This window comes from Meriones unguiculatus, chromosome 3 (assembly GCF_030254825.1).
Source record: "Meriones unguiculatus strain TT.TT164.6M chromosome 3, Bangor_MerUng_6.1, whole genome shotgun sequence".
NCBI lineage: Eukaryota > Metazoa > Chordata > Mammalia > Rodentia > Muridae > Meriones > Meriones unguiculatus.
The window spans coordinates 15,145,951-15,168,476 of NC_083351.1; the positions used below are offsets into that span (position 1 = coordinate 15,145,951).

The following is a 22,526-nucleotide window of genomic DNA, read 5'->3' on the forward strand; positions in this document are numbered from 1 at the left end:
AGAATTGAAAAGTTGTTTGTTTATTTGTTTCTGGGTCTAGTGGTACAGGATGTAATTCCAGCTTCGTGAGAAGACTGTGAGTTCAAGGTCAGCCTGAGCTACAGAATAAATACAAGCTCAACCTGGGTAACTTAGCGAGACTCTGTCTCAACATAAAATGTGAAAAGAGAGCTAGGGATGTAGCTCAGTGACAGAGAACATGCCTAGTATGTGTGAGCCTCTGGTTCAAAACACACACACACACACACACATTGTTATTCTTTAGGCCCCTGTCTCCACTATGCATCCAAAAACATGAACAAGTATGACTTCATGAGCAATGCTACCAGAGCTTCTCATATACCCGTCTACTGCCTCCGCTCCAGGATTCTGAGCTCTATAGACAAGAACAATGTGCTCACCCACTGGCATAGGCCATAGGCCTGAATATGCCTCTGTGTTTTGTGACATTTCAGAGGTTGTTGCTGACCCGCTTTGTGTGTGTGTGTGTGTGTGGGCATGTATGTGTACATGTTATGTGGCGACCAGAGGACAACCTGAGAACCTCATGTGTCATTCCTTGGGCCTTGGTGGTCTGTTTGTAGACAGAGTCTCTTCCTAGCCTGGAATTCTCTGGGTAGGCTTGGCTGAGTGGTCACTGACAGGATCCACCTGTCTTCACCTCCAGCATTGGGACTGTATGTATGCCACCTCAACCTGGAAACTTTACTCTAGTCCTGGGGATTGAACTCAGGTCCTCATGCCTGCAAGGCAAACACTTGCCCCACTGAGCCATCTCCCAGCCCTGCCTTCTTATTCTCCACACTAATGCCATGTATTTATTTATTTATTTGGTTGGTTGGTTTTAGTTGGTTGGTTTTGGTTGTTTGAGACAGAGAAGTGTAGCCTTGGCTGTTCTGGAACTCACTCTGTAGACCAGGCTGGCCTGGAACTCAGAGATCCACCTACCTCTGCCTCCTGAGTGCTGGGATCCACCACCCGGAGGGCTAATGCTATGTGTGTAATGGGAACGCTTGAATTTCTTGCAGGTGTGCACACACAGCCTGTTGAGTGAAACCGCCCGGCATGCGGGAATAAGACAGGCAGAAAACCGTGTCCTTTCAGAGCCAAGTTCGAGCTGTGTCTAAGGAGCGCCGAGGGTCACCTGCCACTTCATGGAAATGTCACTTTGCATAATGTTCTGTTTGCTCTATAAAGACAGCTGTGAACTGGGCGGAAATTAATAAGCCGATTATTTTAGCCTCATAGAGATGTAAATGATGGTTTTCCATTAACCTTTATTGTTCCACAGAACTGTAAAACTTTTTGAAAGTGTGTGTTTCATTTGGTTATTTCTGTTGTGCGCTCATGCACAGAGCACGCTTGGGGGTCAAAAGGCAACCTTTGAGGGTGGGTTCTCACCCTCCACCAGGGGCCCCCCAGGAACTGAACTCAAGTCATCAGGTCTGATGCCAAAAGAACTTTAATCAGTTTTGTATCTATCACGGCAATCTTACGAAAAGTCTTGTTTTGAGGGGACCCCTCTCCTCCCTTTTCTCTGTTGATGCATATGTGAGTTTTGGATGCTCTGCATCGAGCCAGCTGAGATCCTGGTGGCCTCATCATTTATAGGCTGCAAAAGCTGACGTGTTCTAAGAAACATCTATCACAGTTATTTATTTATTTATATTTATTTTCCACAGCACACATGTGCCGGTTAGAAGACAAACTCAGGTCATCAGTCTTGATGGCAAGAACCTTTCTTTACCTGATGAGACATCTCTCTGGCCTTTGTTTTTGTTTTTGTTGTTGCTTCATATAAGGCCTCATGTAGCCCCAGGCTAGCTTCAAACTTGCAATACAACCAAGGTGGCCTTGAGTTCCTGATCTTCCTGTCTCTGCCTCTCGGCTGCTGGTATTGGAGGCATGTGCGACCATACTTGATGTAATGGTAGATTTTTAAAAATGCAAACAGGTATGTGGGCCTTTTTTCAAAAACAGTGCTGAGGTGAAACTTTCAAGACTTGCATTCCAGGCAAGTCAAGCTGAGCCACTTGCCAGCCTTGTGGTTCCGTTGTTTCTGTTGTCATTATTGTTTCAATGTTGACTTAAAGGGCTTGGGTATATAGCTCAGTGGGTAGAGCACTTGCCTAGGATCTGAATGAAGCAAGCATAATGGGGGCACACCTGTAACTCCAGCACTCAGGAGGGAAAGATGGGGGTCAGGATGTCAAGACTAACCTGGGATATATAAGAACCTGTCTCAAGAAAAAAATTGCTGGGGTCAGTGAGTAAAAGCGCTCGCCTCACAATCCGAGACCGGGAGCTCATATCCCATGGTAGGAGACAACCATCTCCTGGAAGTTGGCCTCTGACCTCCACACATGCTCTGTGTCACAGGCGCCCACACTAACACGCATATGCCACATATACACAAACAAATTTAAAAAAATTATTTTTAATGTTGACAAAAACTTGGTGGCTAAGTGGTCACCAGGTGCCCAGTGTTCTGCAGCTGCCTGACATTAAAACTTCACAGTAACCCTCTGAGGTAGGATCTGATCCCAGCTTACAGACAGAAACTGAGAGTGAGGCTGGGAGGTGGTGGCCTAGGCCTTTAATTTCAGCACTTGGAAGGGAGAGGCAGGCAGATCTCTGTGAGTTCAAGGCCAGCCTGGTCTATAGGGTGAGCTCCAAAACAGAAAGAAAGAGAGAGAGAGAGAGGAAGGAAGAAAGAAGAGAAAGAGAAACTGAGAGTGAAGAGATGTGGTAACTTCCTAAAGACAGAGCTAGAAAGTGGTGAACTTTGAACCCCTTTGCCATGTGCCTTCGACTTACTGGTGGCCTGTCCCTTCCCCTTTGAATTTTACAAGCACTTGGTCATGAACTCTTGTGTCTTCCCTAATGGAAAAGGCCCCAAATTACAAATTTGAAGACAGAGTCCATTTGCCCTGATGTTCTTTGCTACCCTGGATCCCGAAGCTCCTCCCCACCCGTCTCCAGAGCCCCTCCCCACAACTGTGGCTGAATAGGACATCCCCTGTCCCAAACTCGCTGAGGTCTGCTTAAAATTTTTCTGTGTGGTGTCTAGCCCCGGGGAAGTTCAGGGGGCAGATCCCAAGAAAGGGGAAGTGGGAAAGGATGTGAAACTTGGCAGCAGCCTGGTGACAACCCTTTGCTGGTGGGTGTCCCACAACCAGCAAAGGGCTGAAGCATCCAGTTTGAGCTGACCAGAGAGGCAGGTGAGGCCAAGCCTGAGGGGGAGGGGGCTGGAAAACCAAGGTACTGGACCGGTCTGGGTCTGAGCAGCCGAGGCAGGGAAGAACAACGTTGCCGCTAACCGGTTCTGTGCAAGGGTGGATGGGACAGGGACACTGACATAGCACCCAGAAGAGGTAAGTGCAGGGACCCTATCTTCTGGCCAGAGTTTGGGGAATGGTAAGAGGTAGCAACTTACGCCCAGGGTTCCCTCCTCAAAAGCACAGACATCCAGGAAGTGGGTTGGGGAGCCAGAGGCCAGCAGCCGACTAGCAGAGGGATTTGCAGGGACAGTCGGCCGTCGTACGGTTCTGGAAGGGGGCTGAGGCTGCCAGAGAGCAGTCAGATGTTTGGGAAAGCCTGTGAGCGTGCACAGCTCGCCATCTGGGCCGGAGATTGTAATTAAAACAGTGCTGACGCTTGGTAAATATTTGTTCAATGAGATCCATCATCCGTGGGAGTGTGTGAGCCTGTGTGTCCAGAGAGTGGGGGGGTCTATGTATGTGGGTGTGAGATCATATGTTGGGCAGGTGCCGGGGGGGAAGAGGGAGGGAAGTTTAGGGCTAGGGTCAGGGTCAGAATCAAGGCTAGGGTTAAAATCAGGGTCAGAGCCAGGGGTCAAGATAGCTAAGGCTAGAAGATAGGATAAAGGTTAAAGTCAGGTCAGGATTAAGGCGGGAGCTAGGTCCTATAGGCTAGGGTTAGGATTAGGGTAGGGTCTGGGTGCTAGGATTAATGCCAGAGTTAGGGTCAGGCTATAGCTAGGACTAGGGTCAAGGTCATTGTCAGTGTTAGGGACCTGTTACTGATCACAGGTGCTGAGAACATATGTAGATCGTGTGTGGACGCCAAGGCCCCAGACTGGGTCACAGAACCTTGCATGTGGGATTCACCATGGGACAGACATGTGATTCTGCCCAGGGTCCCCGTGTGTCTCTGCAGGGACATCATGGAGACCTCTGGAGGATGGCTGGTGGCCTGCGTGCTGGCCATGACCCTGCTATCGACGGTGGCTGAGGATGTGTGCCGAGCACCCAACGGGAAGGATGGGGTTCCAGGAAAACCAGGTCGCCCAGGGAGGCCGGGTCTCAAAGGAGAGCGAGGGGAACCAGGTAAGCACCCTCTGCCGGGTGGGAGACTTATCCTGCATCCTCAAGGCAATGGCTTCTGGTGGTCCTGGGAGCAATGATGCATTTGAGTTCCAGAAAGCCATTGCGGTGTGCAGCTCACCCTGGAACCTGAGGCCCTAGCCTTCTTTTGGACCTTATCCCTAGCCTCAGGCCTCTCTGTGACCCTTTTCTGCCCCTCCACCCATTCCCCATTCCTCCTCCAGAGACTGGGCTGTGTGGAGAATGGGTATGAAAGGTCTAAATAGCGAAGCCCATGATTCTAGAGTCAGGAGCCATTGCCTTGCTGGTTGACTTCAAAGAAGCTATAGACCCTCTCTATATTCCATTTTCTCCTCTGGAAAATGGAGGCAGAGCCCTGCCTACCCTGTGGAGAAAGATCAGCCAATAGCAATGAGCCCTGCTAGCATGTGGAGAAAGATCAGCCAATAGCAACTACTTTTTGCATTTTCTTCCAGCCCCCTACTCAGTCCCTGCTCCCCTGTTCACTCCACCCAGTTAGAAAACATCACCCCACGCTGAGGGAGACAAGAGGGGAGGAGCTGTGACCAGCGCCCAGAGCTGGAAGGAACGCCCCCCTGTCATCCTGAGCCTCCCAGTCCAACAGGCCCAAAGGACTCCATCAACACCTGCACTCATATGCATACAGTTGCTCCCATAAGGCCCTAAACCTGAGAAGAGAGTTGGTGATCTGGAGGCAAGGGAAGTGACATCATGGGCATGAGTGTCCTGGAATCCAGGGTCTGCCGCGTGCTGCATTTTTTAGATGAAGCCAAGTTTAACCTGCTTGCCCCAGGCCATGCAGCCAGTCAGGCCAGTCAGCCTCCGTCTCTCAAAAGCAAAGGCTCTTTTCTGTGAGAACTGCCAGGCCCTGGACTCCTTACCCATCATGCCCCCTCACCCAGCAACTGCCCTCTTTCCACACAGGAGCTGCTGGCATCCGCACGGGTATCCGAGGCCTTAAAGGAGAACAGGGGGAGAATGGACCCCCTGGCAAACCCGGGAATATGGGTATCCCAGGGCCCATTGGGCCCATGGGGAACAGCGGCCCCCAAGGACCGAAGGGCATTAAAGGCAACCCGGGCAACATCAGGGACCAGCCCCGGCCGGCTTTCTCGGCTGTCCGGCAGAACTCCCTGTCAGCTGGCAACGTGGTCATCTTCGACAAGGTCATCACCAACCAGGAGCAGCCATACCAGAACACCACGGGCCGCTTCACCTGTGCCGTGCCCGGCTTCTATTACTTCACCTTCCAAGTGGTCTCCAAGTGGGACCTTTGTCTGTCTATCGTGTCCTCCTCCAGGGGCCAGATCAGGAACAACCTGGGTTTCTGTGACACCAACAGCAGGGGCCACTTCCAGGTGTTATCGGGGGGCACTGCACTCCAGCTGCAGAGAGGGGACCAGGTGTGGATCGAGAAGGACCCCACGAAGGGTCGCATTTACCACGGCACCGAAGCCGACAGCATCTTCAGCGGATTCCTTATCTTCCCGTCAGCCTGAGCTGGGGAGCCGTCCCCACACCCCGCACTCCCTGCCGGGGGAGGGGGGCACCACCCTGTGCCCCTTCTCTCTTCACTCTGCCAAGCGAAGAGGCTCGTGGGGGGGCTGGCTCCGAGGGCCCTGAGGACTGATGTCTCTCTGCACACGGCCTGGCCGTTTCTTCAAGCACTTTCTGGAATAAATGACCCTGTTTGTGTCTGTGGCTTGAGGTGCTGGCTTTAGGCAGGCAGGAGGCAGGAGAGTGGCCATTGCTGCCCGCTTGGGGGAAGCAGCGTTAGCGTCGTACACAATGGTTGGTGGGAAGGTTCCAGCATGTCAGCCTGGCTCCAATCCAATGTCACCCCTGCCAGCTTCCAGATCACACGGCATGGTCCCCGTTTCCAAATCTCCTAAGTGTTACTAGTGATGGGGGGGGGGTGTGAGGGGCTGCTGTGGCCCTGTGTGTGAAGGCTGCAGACAGGGCCTGTCACTGTGCTGTTTTATCAAGCAAACTTGATAAGCAAACTCCAAGGCGGGTATTCTAACCTCCCAGATGACTGACAGGACCAAGACCGGAGCAGGAGACATGGAGCCCCAGGTCAGTACCTCAGAGGAGGAGGTGGGGTTGAAATCACCCTCCCAGTCTTCCCAGCCATACTGGACAAACCACACAGGTATTTCTGCAGCCTGGCTCAGAGAGGGCAAGCAGGTGGCTCGGGGGCACCCAGCAGTCTCTCCCAGAGCTGGGTCTCCTGAGCCATTTCCAGGAAGACATGGAGACTGGATGGCTGTCGGCTGACTGCCTGGGTGAGGTGGGGTGGGGGAGTGGGGCGGCCACAGCTGAAGATCCGGGATGCTCAGGGGTATCCCCATGATCACACAGTCTCATACATGTGGAGTCTCACACGCACACAGTAACCACACATGCACTCCCTCCTGCTCACACTCCCCTGGGGACTCACAAGGTCCCCCGCTCCTGGGCTGAGACCCACCTACTCCTTACCAAAACAGGGACTTCCTCTCAGAACACTGCGTACACTCCTGGAGGCGCACATTGGTTACTTCTCCGAACACACACATGCACACACTCACACACTTGTGACGGTCGTGCACACCCCCACGCTCACAAGCATAAGAGAACCATGCTTGTGATGGCTATCAAAGAAAGAAGTAGTGCCAATAATGTCCTGTACCCCACCTCCAGCGGGGAAAACGTGTCTTCTCCCACGGTAACCCCCACGTGCTCACAGTGACAGTCGGGGGCTACCGGGGGCTACCGGTCCCTGGCTGGTGCACCTGGCCCAGCCTGCGTGTCCCTTTCTGAGTGCATACTCATGTCCCGTCCCTGCAGCCAAGTGCCTCTGGGGTCCAGAAGAGCAACACTCCAGGGAGAACGGAACCCCCTCAGCTCCAGGCCACCACGCGGCCCCCAGCGCACTTTGGTTTCTTCTTGTCCACTCTGCCCCCAGCTGTCCCTAACCCCTGAGGGCACACCCGCACGGGCTGGGAAAGACATTGACTTCAGGGACCCCATGTGCCGTCTCTCCATAGCCAGAGTCCAAAACAGCTGTGGACACTGAGGCTCCATGGAAGGAGGCGTGTGCTCACGCAACCCTGCCGGAAGGCGGAGGGTCTGAGCCAGGCTGTCTGGCCTGCCATTTTGTGGGGGCTGAGAGGCCGGGGGAATGCCTGACCCAGCAGATGCCGAGTGCTGAACCCCTCCTGAACCCACATCCCAGCCCTTCTCACCCCCTCACCTGTAAATCTCAATTCCTCTGAGCCCGGAAGCCGAGCCAAGCAGAGAAGTGGGCGGGGTGGAGAGGGCTGAGCACGGACCGAGCCTGCCACCTGCTGGAGGAGCGAGGCCAGGCACGGAGGCGACGGAGGCAGAAGAGCACAGGTTCCCTCACGGCCATCCCACAATGCAGAGCCCACTGTGCCTGTTCCTGGCAGCCCCGGAATGCCAGTGCCCGCACCCTTACCCTGGCCCCGTAACTGTATCCTGGGCTCTAGGTTGTGGGCAGTGCACAATCAAGAGAGGGTTGGGAGATCGAGGCCTGATGTGCTGGCGTGGGTCAGGGCAGAGCAAACACATGGTGCAGAATCAGCCCCATGACCACCCAGGACACCACCTAACCCAAAGTCCAGGCAATAAGAGGGGCAAGGCTGGATTGTTCTACCACTCCAAACTTCCCTCACCCTATAAATCCCACTAAAGAGAAGAGACAGGGAGAGGCCGGGCCTGACCACCACAAGCCCCAGGACTAGAGACAGGGTGGGGCAGGATGGTGGCAGTGAGAAGACCGTGGGGGGGCTATCAAAGAAAGAAGTAGTGCCAATAATGTCCTATACCCCACCTCCAGCGGGGAAAACGTGTCTGCTGTGATTGTGTCTACTAGTCAGGGAGTCGCCAGCAAGAACGAGGAGCCGAGGCTCTGGCTCTGCAGCTGGAGCAGCTGGAGCAGCTGGAGCAGCTGGAGCAGCTGGTGTAGCCAGGTAAAGCTAGCTCACGCTGGTACCCTTCCCTGAGCCTGACCACAGGAATGGGTATGTGGATGTCTCTAGAATAAGGCTCATCACTTGACAACTGCGTGTGAGGCCTGTTTCTGGGGAGCTGCTGAACACAGAGGTCACCCCGACAACCACTTGGTGTGTGACTGAGGGGCCAGACTTGCTCTCTTCCGGAAGAGGGGCTGTGGCTTCCTGTCAAGGAAATGGAAGGCCGTTGAGCCCCACGCCTAGTGAATGCCATAGACGGGCTACAAACTCAATGGTCACCCTGCCCCTGGAGACAGGTGTGCTCTGAGCTCAGGTCTACACACACACACACACACACACTCACACACACACACACACACACACTCTCTCACACACTCTCACACACGCACACACGCACATGCCCTGATGTTTCCAGGATGAAGGGACAGCAGACACTTCCTCATTTCAGCGCACATGACCTATGGCTGGGAAAGGAAGGGGTGGACAGAGGTGTCACTGTGGTCAGCCTGGCTCAGAACCTAAAAGAAAGTGCCAATTCAGGGAAATTTTCTGGAAAGGGGATGTGGGATTAGGGTGCTATGGAGGGGGGAGGGGCACCAGGCCCTGCTCTGGGCAGTTCTTCTCTGTCCGCTCCGACACAGTGTCCTCCTGTCTGGGAGAACAGGACGTCTCTGTGATTAGGCCTGAAGTCCCCTACACCCTCAGGTGAGGCTGGGACCCTGCCCTGGTGGGTGAGTTGCAGTTTTCCCCAGGTCCCTTCCTGAACCATAGGACCAGGACTAGCTCTGTTTGCGGAGCCCAAGCCGGATTTCCCATCTGTCCATCATCTGTCCAACCACCCTCTGTAGATGGATGTGGGCTCCCCAGAGTGAAGGGCTATGGAAAGGGACAGGAAAGGAGGAGGAGGAGGGAAAGGAGGGCAAGCGGAGAGAACCAGCGCCATCATCTCTCCCCCATCCCCAGCCCCTCCTCAGGATGGATGAAGGACCCAGCTGCCATCCCCAGCGTGGACTCTACCTGCTGCTGTTGCTTCTGGCTCTACCACTCAGGAGCCAGGCCAGTGCTGGCTGCTACGGGATCCCGGGGATGCCGGGCCTGCCGGGGGCCCCTGGGAAAGATGGGCACGATGGACTCCAGGGGCCCAAGGGTGAGCCAGGTGAGTCTGCGAGCCCAGGAGGAGGCTGACCCCCTGGGCAGGAAGCGCAGAGCCCTCTGTCTCTCTGCAGGCGTCGTTCCTTTGTCCTTAGAGCCCAGACTTCAGCCTCTAGGGTGACCGTGCTGCTTGTTCATTTGCCTTGTCCTGTGGAAAGGAGTGAAGTGGGGGGAGGAGGGGATCCTGCAGGCGGGTAACAGCCTGCTCACTCTATGGTGGCCACCCTGGCTGCTTCCGGTTCACAGGCTGGAGCATCAAAGCCAAGCCCACCGTCTCCCTCTGGCCTAGGTTGCACACATTTTTTTTTAACCTCACTGTGCCTCAGTTTCCACATCTGTGAAACGGTGCTGTAGTCCCTGCTTCTCAGGGTGTCAAGGCTTTACATAAGCTTGCCTATATGACAACATTAAGTAGCTGTCAGGTGTGATGGGCTCTGCCAATCAGGATGCAGGGGGCGGTGTGGTCAGGACTATACCCAGGATGTTCTCATGAGGGAAGGGCCAAGGAAAGGAGTGGGCAGCTAGGTTAAGGAGGAGTGGAGGGCAGGTGGGCTGACCCTTCCCTGAGTGGCATGTTCCTCCAGGAGAGCAGTGGTGCCTGAGAATGAGGGAGGCAGGGTGGGGCTGAGCAGAACTCATGGGACAGAGGAACGGGGCAGGGGCTTAATGAAGGTGCCCTTAAGAACGTCCATACTACTTGCTCAGTCCTGATTCAACTTGATGAGTTGGGGTGGGTTAGTAGGGGGGACCTCCCCTTTCCTAAGGACTAGGGGAGGAAGAAGGATGAAGGGGAGAGAGGAGGGAAGGGGCTATGATTGGGATGTAAAGTGAATAAATAAATAATTAAAAAAAATCCATACTGCCCTCTTCCCTCTAAGTCACAGAATGGCATCTTATGATTCTGGGAAGAAGTACTCAGTTCAGGGGAGCGTGCGAGCCCCCCTCCAGGGCTGTCCTTTAGGGAGCCCTATACATAGGTAGCTGCTAGAGGACCATTCTGAGGCCCCCTGGGTGCCAGCTCTGGGAACTCTGGGTGCGTTCACCTCCCAGGGCAGATAAACATTTAGAGATGTGATGTGCTTCTACTTTGCAAATCTCAAAATGAGTCCAGAGAGATCAAGCAAATGGCTCAAAGTCGCACCGTGGCTCTTGTTCTACTGTCCTTCCCTGCCACTCGGGCTCCTCTCCTGCTCCATCCTGCCGCGTCCCCATGAGGAGGATGCTCAGCCATCACTGGCCCCTAACACTGTAGCACAACTTCTTCTCATGTGCCTAAACTGTTTTCAGCCTTAGTAACAGAGGCTCAGAGGTGGAAACTGCCTGCCCAAGGTCACACAGCCTGAAGGCCAGGTGTCTTGCTTCCTGAACCCATGCCCAACCCCATGCTCTCTGCTTGTTTCTTTTTGTTTTAGTTTTGGTTTTGGTTTTGTTGACACGGGGTCTCAGTAGCAGTCTTGAACCCTCAGTGATTCTCCTGCCTAGCCTGAGCATAAAAGACCTACAAGCCATTGAAAGTGTTACAGAACAAATCTTCACAAACTCAGCAGGGACTGGCAGGGTAGTCAACCCAGGAGGGATTCCTGTTAAAGGAAACTGGAATTCCTTATCAAAAGATAAGTAGGGTCCTGTCAAGGGAAGGAGAGACTCAGATGCCCAGATCATCAGGCTGAAGCAAAATTGGACCCTTCCACCACAGATTCAGAAAGTGAGGCTGAAATGGACCAAGCTCAGGGCTTACAGCAGATTTCCTCCCACCCAACCTGTTCCCTCCCCCTGGGCCAAGCCATCTGGAAAGTATAGGTTCGATGTCACTGCCAGACCCACGTGGGGTCCCTCTTCCTGTGTCTTGCCCATCATTCCCTTCCTCTCTCTCCAGGGATCCCAGCTATCCCCGGGACACGAGGACCCAAGGGTCAGAAGGGCGAGCCGGGCATGCCTGGCCACCATGGGAAAAATGGCCCCATGGGGACCTCTGGGATGCCAGGGGATCCAGGCCCCAGGGGGCCTCCCGGGGAGCCAGGCGAGGAGGGCCGGTACAAACAGAAGCACCAGTCTGTATTCACCGTCACCCGGCAAACCAGCCAGTACCCGGCAGCCAACGGCCTGGTCAAGTTCAACTCCGTGGTCACCAACCCTCAGGGGGATTATGACACCAGAACGGGGAAGTTCACCTGCAAGGTGCCCGGACTCTACTACTTTATCCACCACACGTCACAGACAGCCAACCTGTGCGTGCAGCTGTTCCACAACCAGGTCAAGGTGACCAGCTTCTGCGACCACATGTCTAACAGCAAGCAGGTCAGCTCTGGGGGCGTCCTCCTGCGCGTCCAGAAGGGCGAGGAGGTGTGGCTGGCCGTCAACGACTACAACGGCATGGTGGGCACCGAGGGCTCCGACAGCGTCTTCTCCGGCTTCCTGCTGTTTCCTGACTAGAGGGGCAGGCTGGCTCCAGCCCCGAGCCGCCCACCTTGCTCCCTCCGCTTCCTCCATCCTCACTCAGACTTTTCCACACTGCTGACCGCTTCCTCCGGGGAGCGCACCTGACTTCCGACCCATCAGCCCACTGGCTCCTCCGGGGCGTCTCCTGGAACCGTCTGCTGGTATCATTCCTGTGACAGTTTTTTACAGATGCCTTATGAGACTTTTTTTTTTTTTTTTCAGGTAGAGGAATAAATAGATCACTAAATGTGCCTGGCCCAGATTTCTCACTGGAAGACCTTGAACTTGTCGTGTGCATTTTTGCCTCTGTGAGTTTGTTCTGAGTGAAGTGGTGATTTGGAGTGAATGAATGAATGCCGAGAAAAGCACGTTAGTGACTGAAAACAGAACGAATGAATGAGCCAATACAAACCCGTAGTATCTCCCATCTAAGTCCCTCTTGTGCATCCAGGTGTTTAACACTCACACCCCTGTCCTGAGGTGATCATGGGTACGTGGATAGCAGAGAGAGGCAACCTCCAGTTGTCTGACACACAGATTCTGGGGACCCCGGGAGGCAGTGTAAAACACGCCTGCCTGTAAGCTTTGAAGTGTATGCCGAGATTCCTGACGGCAGGGACTGGCCGCTGCAGTCTTCAGAGGACCAGGAGGGCTCCTTCTTGGTATCCTCGAACAGAAAAATGCAAAGCACAGCTGTCAGGCAGAGGATGGCTCAGTGGCTAAGAGGGCTTGCTGCTCTTGCAGAGGACTTCGGGTTTGGTTCCCAGCGCTCCTGTCAGGCAGCTCGCAACTACGTAACTCCAGGAGTCCTCTTTTGGACTCCACAGGCACCTGTCCTCATTATGTGCGCACACACACCCCCTACAAACACACACACACCTACACACACAATTAAAAATGAAACAAAAGAATCACAAAGTGCAACTGTTTTCTGGGGCAGAGATGTCTGAGGGAGGTCCCTCAGTCTGGGAGAACAATTTGCAACCCTCTGGGCTCTCTTCCCAGATGGCTCATGAGGCTCAGGGGTAGGCTAGACCAGCTCCACGAGCATCTCTGATTAATCAGTCAGTCAGGTGAATGAGTGTTCTTTGTCCCACTTGGTCCTTTCACTCTGCAAGGCGTCTCTTGACACATTCATGCCTTCATCTTGGCGGCCCCTTCCCTCCATAGAAACCACCCACACAAACCTGGGCAATGTCCTTCACCAACATCACCCCCGTGAAGCCAGCCCTGACTTCCCCCCATTAGTCCCCCACTTTCATAGATTTGAACCCCAAACTCTGGATTCTTTGGAGCCCAGTTTCCCAAGTCTGCTAAAATTGACCTAAAGCAGCAGGCGCGCTGCAGGTAAATCTGGTGCGCACAGTTCCGTAGTCCATGGGATGGTTTTTGTCACATAGTACTCACGGGTCCGTGCCACCCACAGGGCTGTGAGCAGTCCTATGTGGGAATCAGGTGATGCCCGCCTGGCACCCAGTAGAGGCTCATGAAATGGGTTAGATGGCAAAGAGCGAAATAAAGACACACGCACACTCTCTCTCTCTCTCTCTCTCTCTCTCTCTCTCTCTCTCACACACACACACACACACACACTCACACACACACTCACACAGCAGAAGGCAAGAGCTGAAGCACCCTGCCTAGCTCACTGCATCTGGGCACTGGCAGGGCCAGCCTGGGTCACTGGCCACAGCATTCCCAGCTGTCGCTTCATCAACCACTTAGCAGTTCATCGGTCCATCCAGAGACGGCTCGTGTGATGAATCTTTCTTCCCACGTTTCTTTGGTTTAAGGAAATCGGCACAGTGCCTATGTCAGCCATAGGCAGCTCTGGTGTCAGAGCCAGAACCTGTACTTGGGAAACAACAAGGTCTGTTATCCTACTCGCCCCCACCCTTTCCCCATCATTGTTTCCTTGTCCTTGTTACATCAAGACCTTAGAATGTGCCTGCTTAGTGCCATGCTGAGGGAATGGACACTGGAGGGCGGGGCGGGGCGGGAAATAGAAAGAGAACCCATCTGCAGGGGAGTTCTTTAGGCCCTGTGCAACTGGGGTTTTTCTTGCATTTCCCACATATTAGGTGTCATCCCTGTCTATCAGGAAGTGAGGGAAGCAGTGCTACCACTCACTCAGAGGCCAAGACTCAGAGACTGACTCCTCAGCTCCTGGTCCCCAAGTATAGACCCCGACTGTTCCAAGCTTAGCCCCTCCTCATATAGATGATACTGTCAAACTCGGGGTGACCATCCCAACCACCCCCCAACTGCATCTGCTTCCTGTTCTTCACCCTGATGCTTCTCCAGGTTCAAGTTCAGGCTGACCTTTTCTTACTGGCAATTACTCAGGAATCAGAGTCTCAGCCTAAATGGCCATGAGACCCTCAGAAGAACCGGAGGCTGGCAGTCACGATGCATGCTTGTTATCCCAGCAGCAGGAGGCAGAGACAAAAGGATTTTGAATCTGAGGCCAACCCGAGCTACATAGTGAGACCCTGTCTTAAAACTAAATAAGTAATAAAGAGGGTCCCCCTGGGCACGTGGTCCTCAGTTCTCTCTTCTCCTTTGAATCTTGCTGAGCCTAGAGATCTGCTTTCATCAAACTTGTCTCCTCTTTCCCTCTCATCCCTCTGGGTATCTATCCTGGAGCTGGGTGACCCCTCGACACGGGTGCAGCCCCAGTGGCATAGCTAGACCCTGGCCCCAGAGCTCTCTGGCTTCCAGCTCTGTCCTGGGGTGTGGGTTCTGAGCTTCACTGATTTTCTGTGGCATTTACCACAGAAAACACTTAGTGTCAAACTCCAGGCTCCCCTAAAGGGATGTCCCATAAGACAGGACCCATTGCTACCCCTACCCTCTCCCCAGGTTATATAGCTCAGAATACCTGCCCTCCCCCAAAGGCCTGTTAAAGATGGCTCATGCCTCTGGGCCTCAGTTTTCCTGAATGTAAAATGGGGGACAGAATGGGCACAGTGACTTCCAAGCCCCTCTGTAGCTCTAACTTGGTGTCCATCCACATGCAACGGTCCCCGGCCTGCGGCTCATGCTATCAAGGGCTCCAAGCCCTGTTGGGAGTGGAAGGAGGTGAATGAATAAGTAATGAATACATTTAAAATTCATTATTAGATTATTTTCTGAAGACAGAGAAGAGAGCAGAGGTGGAGAGCGGGAGGCAGAGGAAGAGATAAGGCAGAGGAGAGGGGAAGCGGGGGACAAGGAGAGACATTAACAGTTCATGGGCTGGGTGCTCTAGTTGGCACTGTTCCTTCCCCAATCCCACCTCGCTCCTCCTGGAGGCCCGTGAGAGCCGCAGAGTGCACATAGACATGGCTCCATCATACAGTGGAGGAAACTGGGACTCCTCCCTCCCCTGACCCACGGGCTCCCTGTATGGAGAGCATTTAGCCAGCGAGGGGCAGAGCTGTGGTAGAAGTCAGGGTCCCTGGCTGTGAAACCAGGGCACAGGCCTCAGGATGAGCCTCTCTGCATCCATGGAGGAACTCTGGTCCCTGTGGAAGTCATGTGCTCACAAAGCCCTGGCAGGCAAGCAACCATCTGGGGACAGTCCCCAAGGACAGGCTGTACCCCGAGCCCCCCCCGAGCCCCCCCAGGCGCTGAGTTGGCGAAACCATGCTGGTTGTGGCCATCGTTTACAGTAATTTCCCCCCAGAAACAGAAACAGGACCTGAAACTTCCTGAGGGCAGCAGGACGGGGGAGGGGGGGACAGAGGGGCAATGGAGAAGGGTCAGTTTGTTGGTCCTTGGGAGGGGACAACAAGGGAAGATCCTTCCTGCCTCCAGGGACCCAGACTTCCGCTTTCTGTGGACAGCAGCAGGCTCTGGGCTCTGGGAACCCACTGCTGTCTGGCCTAGAAGCACCACGGAACAGCAGGATTCTGTACTAAGGTGAGCACGCCGGGGTGGGGCGGAGAGAGGTGGGTTAACGCACCAACACGGGCCTTGCCTCCAGCTACAGACCCCTGAACTATTAACTGGGCTGAACTCTCAGAGCCCAAGCCCAGATTCACAGCACAGGCTCCCCAGGGTGAACTAGGGGTGGATGTGTTTGTGGGTGCCTGGGCCCAGAGAATGATGGGTAGACAGCCTGTAGCCTGTAGCTCCTGGGATGGTGGTCTCAGGAACCGTAGATACGTAAACCAAAGATCACTTCTGTCTCTTGCACTCTGGTCACCTCCAACCGGTCTCAGAACCTCTCTGATCTCCAAATCCCTTCTGGGGACATCAGAGCCTTTTTATGGGTGCCGTGAGCCCTGACAGAGACCAAGCTCAAGGGCCCTCGGGGTTTGAAAATGTCAGTGAGGCAGGAGCAGGATAAGGAGCCAGGTCTCTCCTCTCCAGGATCACAAGTCCCTGGCACCTGCGGTTGAAGATCATTGTTGATTAGTCCCGAGTGACAGAGCTATGTCCGTCAAAAGCACATGCTGCCCAAGGGACTTTAACCCTCCTGGTGCCATCTCATTTAATACCACTGACAGCCCTGAAAGCAAGAAATGACCCAGAGAGGTTGTGCACCCGTCTGAGGTCACCCAACCAGGCAGCAGTTGGTCAGGGACAGGTGGGGGGCTGTGATCATGGACTGGCAGAAGAGGCCTGTGGTCCAACCAAGAGGATCTGAAGGCCTCCCCAAAGCTGAGACTCAAGGTTCCCGATATAGACTAGACATCAGCACTGTCCCCATCTGTGCCCAGAGAGAAGTCCTGTCATAGTATTGCCCCAGAAGAGCTTGCTGGGTGATGCTGGAAAGTATTTTCAAACTGTTGAGCCTCAGTTTCCTCATCTGTGAGATGGGCAGCCTGCCACAACCCACCACCCAGACCCTGTAAGGATACAGCAGCAGGAGTGGCAGATTCTGACAAGAGCTCAGGGTTTCCTGTTCTCGCCAGGGTCTCCATAGCTATGTGGGAGAAAGGAAGCACACCCACCCTTCTCCCTGTGCACCGTGGGGAGGAGGGTAGCCTGGGAGGGCTTCCTGGAGGAAAAGCTTTGACAAAAGGCTTGCAGGCAGACCTGCTCAAAACAGCCCACAGCATCCTTCTCAGTCCGCTGGGATGACAAAGGAGCCACACAGCTCTCTCACTGAGCCACAGTCCCCTAGGAACCAGCAGAGATACTGACTCTTTTCCTTGCTATATGATCTGAGCAAGTCCCGTGGCCTCACTGAGCCTGGGCATAATCTTTACAGCAACAGCCATCCTCACCATGTGGCCACTGCATACACGCCCTGGCTCAGACATGAGAAATGAGGAGAGAGAAACCCTGAGACAGACCCAGCATTCACATCAGCTGGGCCCTGTGCCACCTCTGTGCTGAGCCTCTGTGGTCTACACAGGCCACACCATCTTTCCTGCTGCGGCATCATTTTTTTTTTTTTTTAGAGAAATCGACTTTATTATTTGTTTTTAAAATTAGATTTATGCTAGGTGATGGTGGCACGCACCTTTACTCGCAGCAATCAGAAGGCAGAGGCAAGTGGATCTCTGTGAGTTCGAGGCCAGTTTAGTCCACAGAGTGAGTTTCAGGACAGCCAAGGCTACACAGATAAATTATTTTTTTCTTGAAAAAAATAATTTTATTATTATTATTAAAATAATAATAAATATTTTGCCTACATGTATGTATATATACCATTTGCATTTCTGGTGCCTGCAGAGGTCAGGAGGGCATCAGGTCCCCTGGAAATGGAGTTACAGATGGTTGTGTGCAAATTTAATGGGCGCAGGGAATCAAAAATGGGTCTTCTGTAAGAACAAGTGTTCTTACCCGCTGAACCATCTCTCCAGCCCCATATATCTATTAGTTTGAACTCTGGATAGGTGTGTGTGCCTGCGTGTGGATGTGCGCATGTGAGTGCAGGTGCCCAAAGGCTGGGGGTGTTGGATTGCCTAGAGCTGAGTTACAGGCAGCTGTGAGCTTCGTCATGTGGATGCTGAGAGCTGAACTCAGGTTCTCTGGAAGAGTAGCAGGTACTTGACCTCTGAGACACATCTCCAGCTCCCCCGCCCCTGCCCCTCGCTGAAGCATGAAAACATTCTCATCCCAGGCCTTTCTGAGTCTTCAGATCTCAGTCAATACATTACTTGTCCCCTGTGGAGAAGACAGTCCTGGGGAGATTAGCCCCACCAAGTCCTCCTCTTCCTCCCCCCTCAGGGCACCATTGCCCATCTTCCAGAGCACCAATTTGTCTGGTTCCATCTCAGTTTATTTGTGTGCTCTTTGGCTCTTCTTAGTAACAAAGGACTTTAAGTGCCGTGTTGTCACTGCACCCTCAGGGGCCAGTGTATGAAAGGCAATCTGTAAACATACGGATGCATACATAATACATGAATGCATGGGTGCATGGATGTGTGGGTGGAAGATGAAATGGGTGAATGATTGGATGGATGGATAGACGGGTGGGTGAATGAATGCACGCATACATACATGGATTCATGAGGGCATGAATGGATGGGTGAAGACGTGGGTAGGTAGACAGCTGGATGGCAAATAAATGCATGAGAAGAGAGATGAATGGATGATGGGTGGTTGGAGATATATGTGATGGTGGATAGAAGAGATGATTGGAAAGATGTGTAGGTAGATGATGGATGAATAGCTGGATGAGTGGAGACTAGGTGAATGATTGGAGAGATGGGTAGGTGGGTGATTGGATGGACAAGTGGATGGATGGATTGATGGAAAGGAGATTATTGGATAAATGGATGGATGATGAATAGATGAATGGCTAGAGACATGGATGGATGGATGGATGGATGGATGGATGGATGGATGGATAAATGGATGGGTGGATGGATGGATGGATGGACGGAGAGATGGATAGGCGAATGGATGTTATTTGGAGATGGATGAATGGCTGGAGAGATGGGTAGATAGATAAATGAAGGGATGGATTAATGAATGACAGAGCCACCATTACAGTAACTTTCCACATGTTTTCACCCTGTAGGAGGCCCCTGAGGCTGAGCTGATGAAGACGTGGTGGGGCAAGGTCTCAACGCTGCTGTTACTGCTGCTTCTGGGCTTGCTCCATGTCTCCTGGGCCCAAAGCAGCTGCACTGGGCCCCCTGGCATTCCTGGAGTTCCCGGCATCCCTGGGGTCCCTGGCTCCGATGGTCAACCTGGAACCCCAGGGGTAAAGGGGGAGAAAGGTACTGCATACTTTGGAGGCACACTAATGTTTCTGGCCCTGGTCCCATCTTGTATCTCCTGAGTCACAGCTGCTTGCCTTAGAGATCGCAAGAGAATTTGAGACTCCAGCACCTTTCCAGGAAGGGCTTCTAATTGCCCTTTTGCAAACTGAAGAATTGTACGGGGAGGCAGCAGTGGGGTTCAGACCAAACAAGGAGTCCTGTCTTCCTCCTTGCTAGGAGGGGGAACACCGCACAGTGCCTCAGTCCTGCGTTCGTCCTGACCTCCGGGGTAAGAAGCTGCTCTCATCTCTAAGTAAGGCAGCTGGAGCTTGGGAGGCTCCTTGTTATGAAGCTTCATTTAATCTGGGGGCTTTGAACCACCTCTGTGGTAGCCCCTCTTCTCTCAGAAGCAAACTGCATCCTCACAGTTCTGCAAAATACAATCAGCCCACTTTACAGGTGAGGAGGCTGAGCCTTAGAGACTGTGTCTTGTTATGTCTGTTCTTGACATGACTAAGAATGGAAGGTATCACATGGCACATCTGTGTCTCTAGTTCAGCGATTCTCAACCTGTGGATCGCAACCCCTTTGGGATCCACATATCAGATGTTTACATTACAATTCATAAAAGTAGGAGAATTACAACCATAAAGTAGCAACAAAATAATTTTGTGGATGGGGGTCACTACAACATGAGGAGCTGTATCAAAGGGCCACGGCGTTAGGAAGGCTGAGGATCTACAGTGCACACTTTCAACACTGCTCTCTGATTTCTTAGTAGAACATTTCCTTCTGTCTTATGGTGGTGGGACCATGGCTGCTTAGAGGGGTGATGTGAGAGAAATTCCACCATCCATAAGTAGGTGTAGCCAGAGGCGTGCTGTGATTGATTAAGGATGTCTGCCATGGGAAGGGGCAGGGTAGCATGTATGCTGTGAATTCATTGTCCTTGCTTTCGGCTTAAGCTTGTCAAAGAGGTGGGAGCTGAGGACAAGAACAGGGCTCACATTTTCTCCATGGGGGTGCCACTCACCCAACCCCTGGGCATCAGTTCCTCGTAACTGTCAAACACAACAAGAGTTAAAGACCGGGAGTGGAAGGAGACTGCGTGGCTCTGTCTGACACCCGCACGGAGTGTTGGACTTAGAGAGGCTCAAGGAAACACCCCAGGTCCCAGCCCAACCTCTTCCTTTTGTCGCATTGATCTCTGGTCTCCTCTTTCCCATTTGATCTGTTTGATTCTTTTTCCTTTTGATTCTGTTTCTCCAGGGCTTCCTGGACTGGCTGGAGATCTTGGTGAGTCTGGAGAGAAAGGAGACCCAGGGATTCCTGGAATCCCAGGCAAAGTTGGCCCCAAGGGTCCCATCGGCCCTAAAGGGGCACCGGGACCCCCTGGAGCCCGTGGTCCCAAAGGTGATTCTGGGGACTACAAGGCTACCCAGAAGGTTGCCTTCTCTGCCCTGAGGACCATGAGCAACCTTCTGCGACGGGACCAGGCCATCCGCTTCGATAAGGTGATCACCAATGAGAACGAAAACTATGAGTCACGCAACGGCAAGTTCACCTGCGCGGTGCCTGGCCTCTACTACTTCACCTACCACGCCAGCTCCCGGGGGAACCTGTGTGTGAACCTCGTGCGCGGCCGGGATCGGGACAGCATGCGGAGAGTGCTGACCTTCTGTGACTATGCCCAGAACACCTTCCAGGTCACCACTGGCGGCGTGGTCTTGAAGCTGGAGCAAGGTGAGACTGTTCACCTGCAGGCCACGGACAAGAACTCCCTGCTGGGCATGGAGGGAGCCAACAGCATCTTCACGGGCTTTCTGCTCTTCCCTGACATGGATGCATGATCCCAGCGTCAAAACCAGCACTCGTAGCCATCTCCTGCCCCCCTGCCAGCAGTCCTCCCTACACCCCGACACCACCACTCAACTGCCTGAAGCCCAGACCAGAGCCCTGTAGATGTTACAGAATGAGCGGGTAAATAAATTCTCCAACGCTAAAGGACGGTCATCTAATCTGAGTCTTAATTCTAGCACCTGGCTCATAGGAGGACTGAGAAGCACTAGCCAAAGAAAGACAGACAGACAGAATGAATGAATGAGTGAATGAATGAATGAATGTTCACAGGCTGGGAGATGGCTCAGTCAGAGAAGTACTTACCTTGCAGACATGAGGATCTGAGTTCAATCCCTAGCACCCACATGAAAATGCTGAGCACAGCGGCATGTGCTTGTATTCCCACCACTGGGAAAGCAGAGACAGGGGGATGGGCCTCTGGGGCTCATTGGCCAGTCAGTCTAGGAGATTTATGAGCTCCAGTTTCGGCGAGAGAGGCTGTCTCAAAGGATGTTCCTGAGAAACGACACCAAATGCCCTCTGTTGCACACAGACACACAGGCACACACACTCCAGGTAACCAGAGATGAATGAAAGGCTGCATTGAAGTTCTCTCTGGGCCAGCACACAGTGGGAGGCAGGACTCAGCAGGTGACTTTCCTGCACCCTCACACTCTTCCTTGGAGACGGGGTGCTTCATATCTTGCTACAGAGGAGAGAAATGCAGCAGAAGATGGAACAATGGTGATCCCACAGCACAGCGGGGACCCCAGGGGGCTCTGCTGACACTTCTAAGCCAACACTGTCTCCATCACTCCCTTAATGGTCTTTTGCTCTGTGATTTCACATTTTGCCACCCAGAGATCAGGGGATTCCCCACCCCGGCCCACCCTCCGCCTTGCTTGCTTCCTCTTAGCATCTTCCCAGCCTGGTGCATGTTCGTCCATTTGTTGACACGAATATCGAACCTCTGCCGAAAACCTTCAGGGGCTCTCCAGTGTCTGCTAGAAAGGGTCCCAGCCTGTGAGCCTGGGCATCTTGAAAAGAGTTTGCGTCTTCCATCCAAAGCATTTCTACTCTGGCACTTCCTCCTCCTGAAAGCCTTCCCCTTTAAAACACACATACCATTTAGACCTATTAAGGTCTGGCCGTGATCTCCGTCACCCAGGTGATCCTCCTGTTTCAGCCTCCACAGTAGCTGGGATTACAGGTTGGGCTATTCTCCCATCTGAGACAGGGCTGGGGAAATCAGGATGACTTGTTGTATTTTTCAAAACAAGAGCTACTTGTGTGTCTGTGTGTGTGCACACGTACCTATGAGGGTGGTCAAGGCCGTCAGATCCCTGGACTTACAGATAGCTGTGAGCCAAGAGCTTGTGTGCTGGGAACTGAATTTAGGTCCTAGACAAAAGCATCATGTACTTTTAACGGCCGAGCCATCTCTCCATCTGCTTTCTTTGTATTTTCTGAGGCGGGATCTCACTGTACAGCCCAGGTTGGCCTCAGACTCATAGCACCCTGTGCTGCAGCCTCTCCAGTGCTGAGATTACGAGTGTACACCACTGTGCCCCGTCGCTTCCAGGCCCTGGAATGGTTCAAAGAGCCAC

At 53.2% G+C, this 22,526-nt stretch overlaps 3 protein-coding genes across 6 annotated transcripts; all 3 read left to right on the forward strand.

The window, feature by feature from the left end:
• Nucleotides 1-3,066: 3,066 nt before the first annotated feature.
• Nucleotides 3,067-6,064, forward strand: C1qa (complement C1q A chain). Of its 4 annotated transcripts, none has more exons than XM_021631449.2 (3): nt 3,067-3,221; nt 4,180-4,349; nt 5,292-6,064. In XM_021631449.2, the coding sequence occupies exons 2-3, from the start codon at nt 4,187-4,189 to the stop codon at nt 5,864-5,866; spliced, it is 738 nt and encodes a 245-aa protein (XP_021487124.1). In that variant the 5' UTR covers nt 3,067-3,221; nt 4,180-4,186; the 3' UTR covers nt 5,867-6,064. The 4 variants fall into 4 exon arrangements, with proteins under 4 accessions (XP_021487124.1, XP_021487125.1, XP_021487126.1 ...); XM_021631450.2 differs by having other exon boundaries at nt 3,092-3,221; nt 4,159-4,349; XM_021631451.2 differs by lacking the exon at nt 3,067-3,221 and adding an exon at nt 3,228-3,374.
• Nucleotides 6,065-8,891: 2,827 nt separating this feature from the next.
• C1qc (complement C1q C chain) lies at nt 8,892-12,182 on the forward strand. The gene is made up of 3 exons (XM_021631452.2): nt 8,892-9,049; nt 9,308-9,500; nt 11,373-12,182. The coding sequence occupies exons 2-3, from the start codon at nt 9,320-9,322 to the stop codon at nt 11,927-11,929; spliced, it is 738 nt and encodes a 245-aa protein (XP_021487127.1). The 5' UTR covers nt 8,892-9,049; nt 9,308-9,319; the 3' UTR covers nt 11,930-12,182.
• A 3,498-nt stretch (nt 12,183-15,680) lies between these two features.
• Nucleotides 15,681-21,084, forward strand: C1qb (complement C1q B chain). The gene is made up of 3 exons (XM_021631446.2): nt 15,681-15,838; nt 18,897-19,098; nt 20,350-21,084. Exons 2-3 carry the CDS (start codon nt 18,918-18,920, stop codon nt 20,928-20,930), a joined length of 762 nt encoding a protein of 253 aa, XP_021487121.1. The 5' UTR covers nt 15,681-15,838; nt 18,897-18,917; the 3' UTR covers nt 20,931-21,084.
• The last annotated feature ends 1,442 nt before the right edge of the window (nt 21,085-22,526 follow it).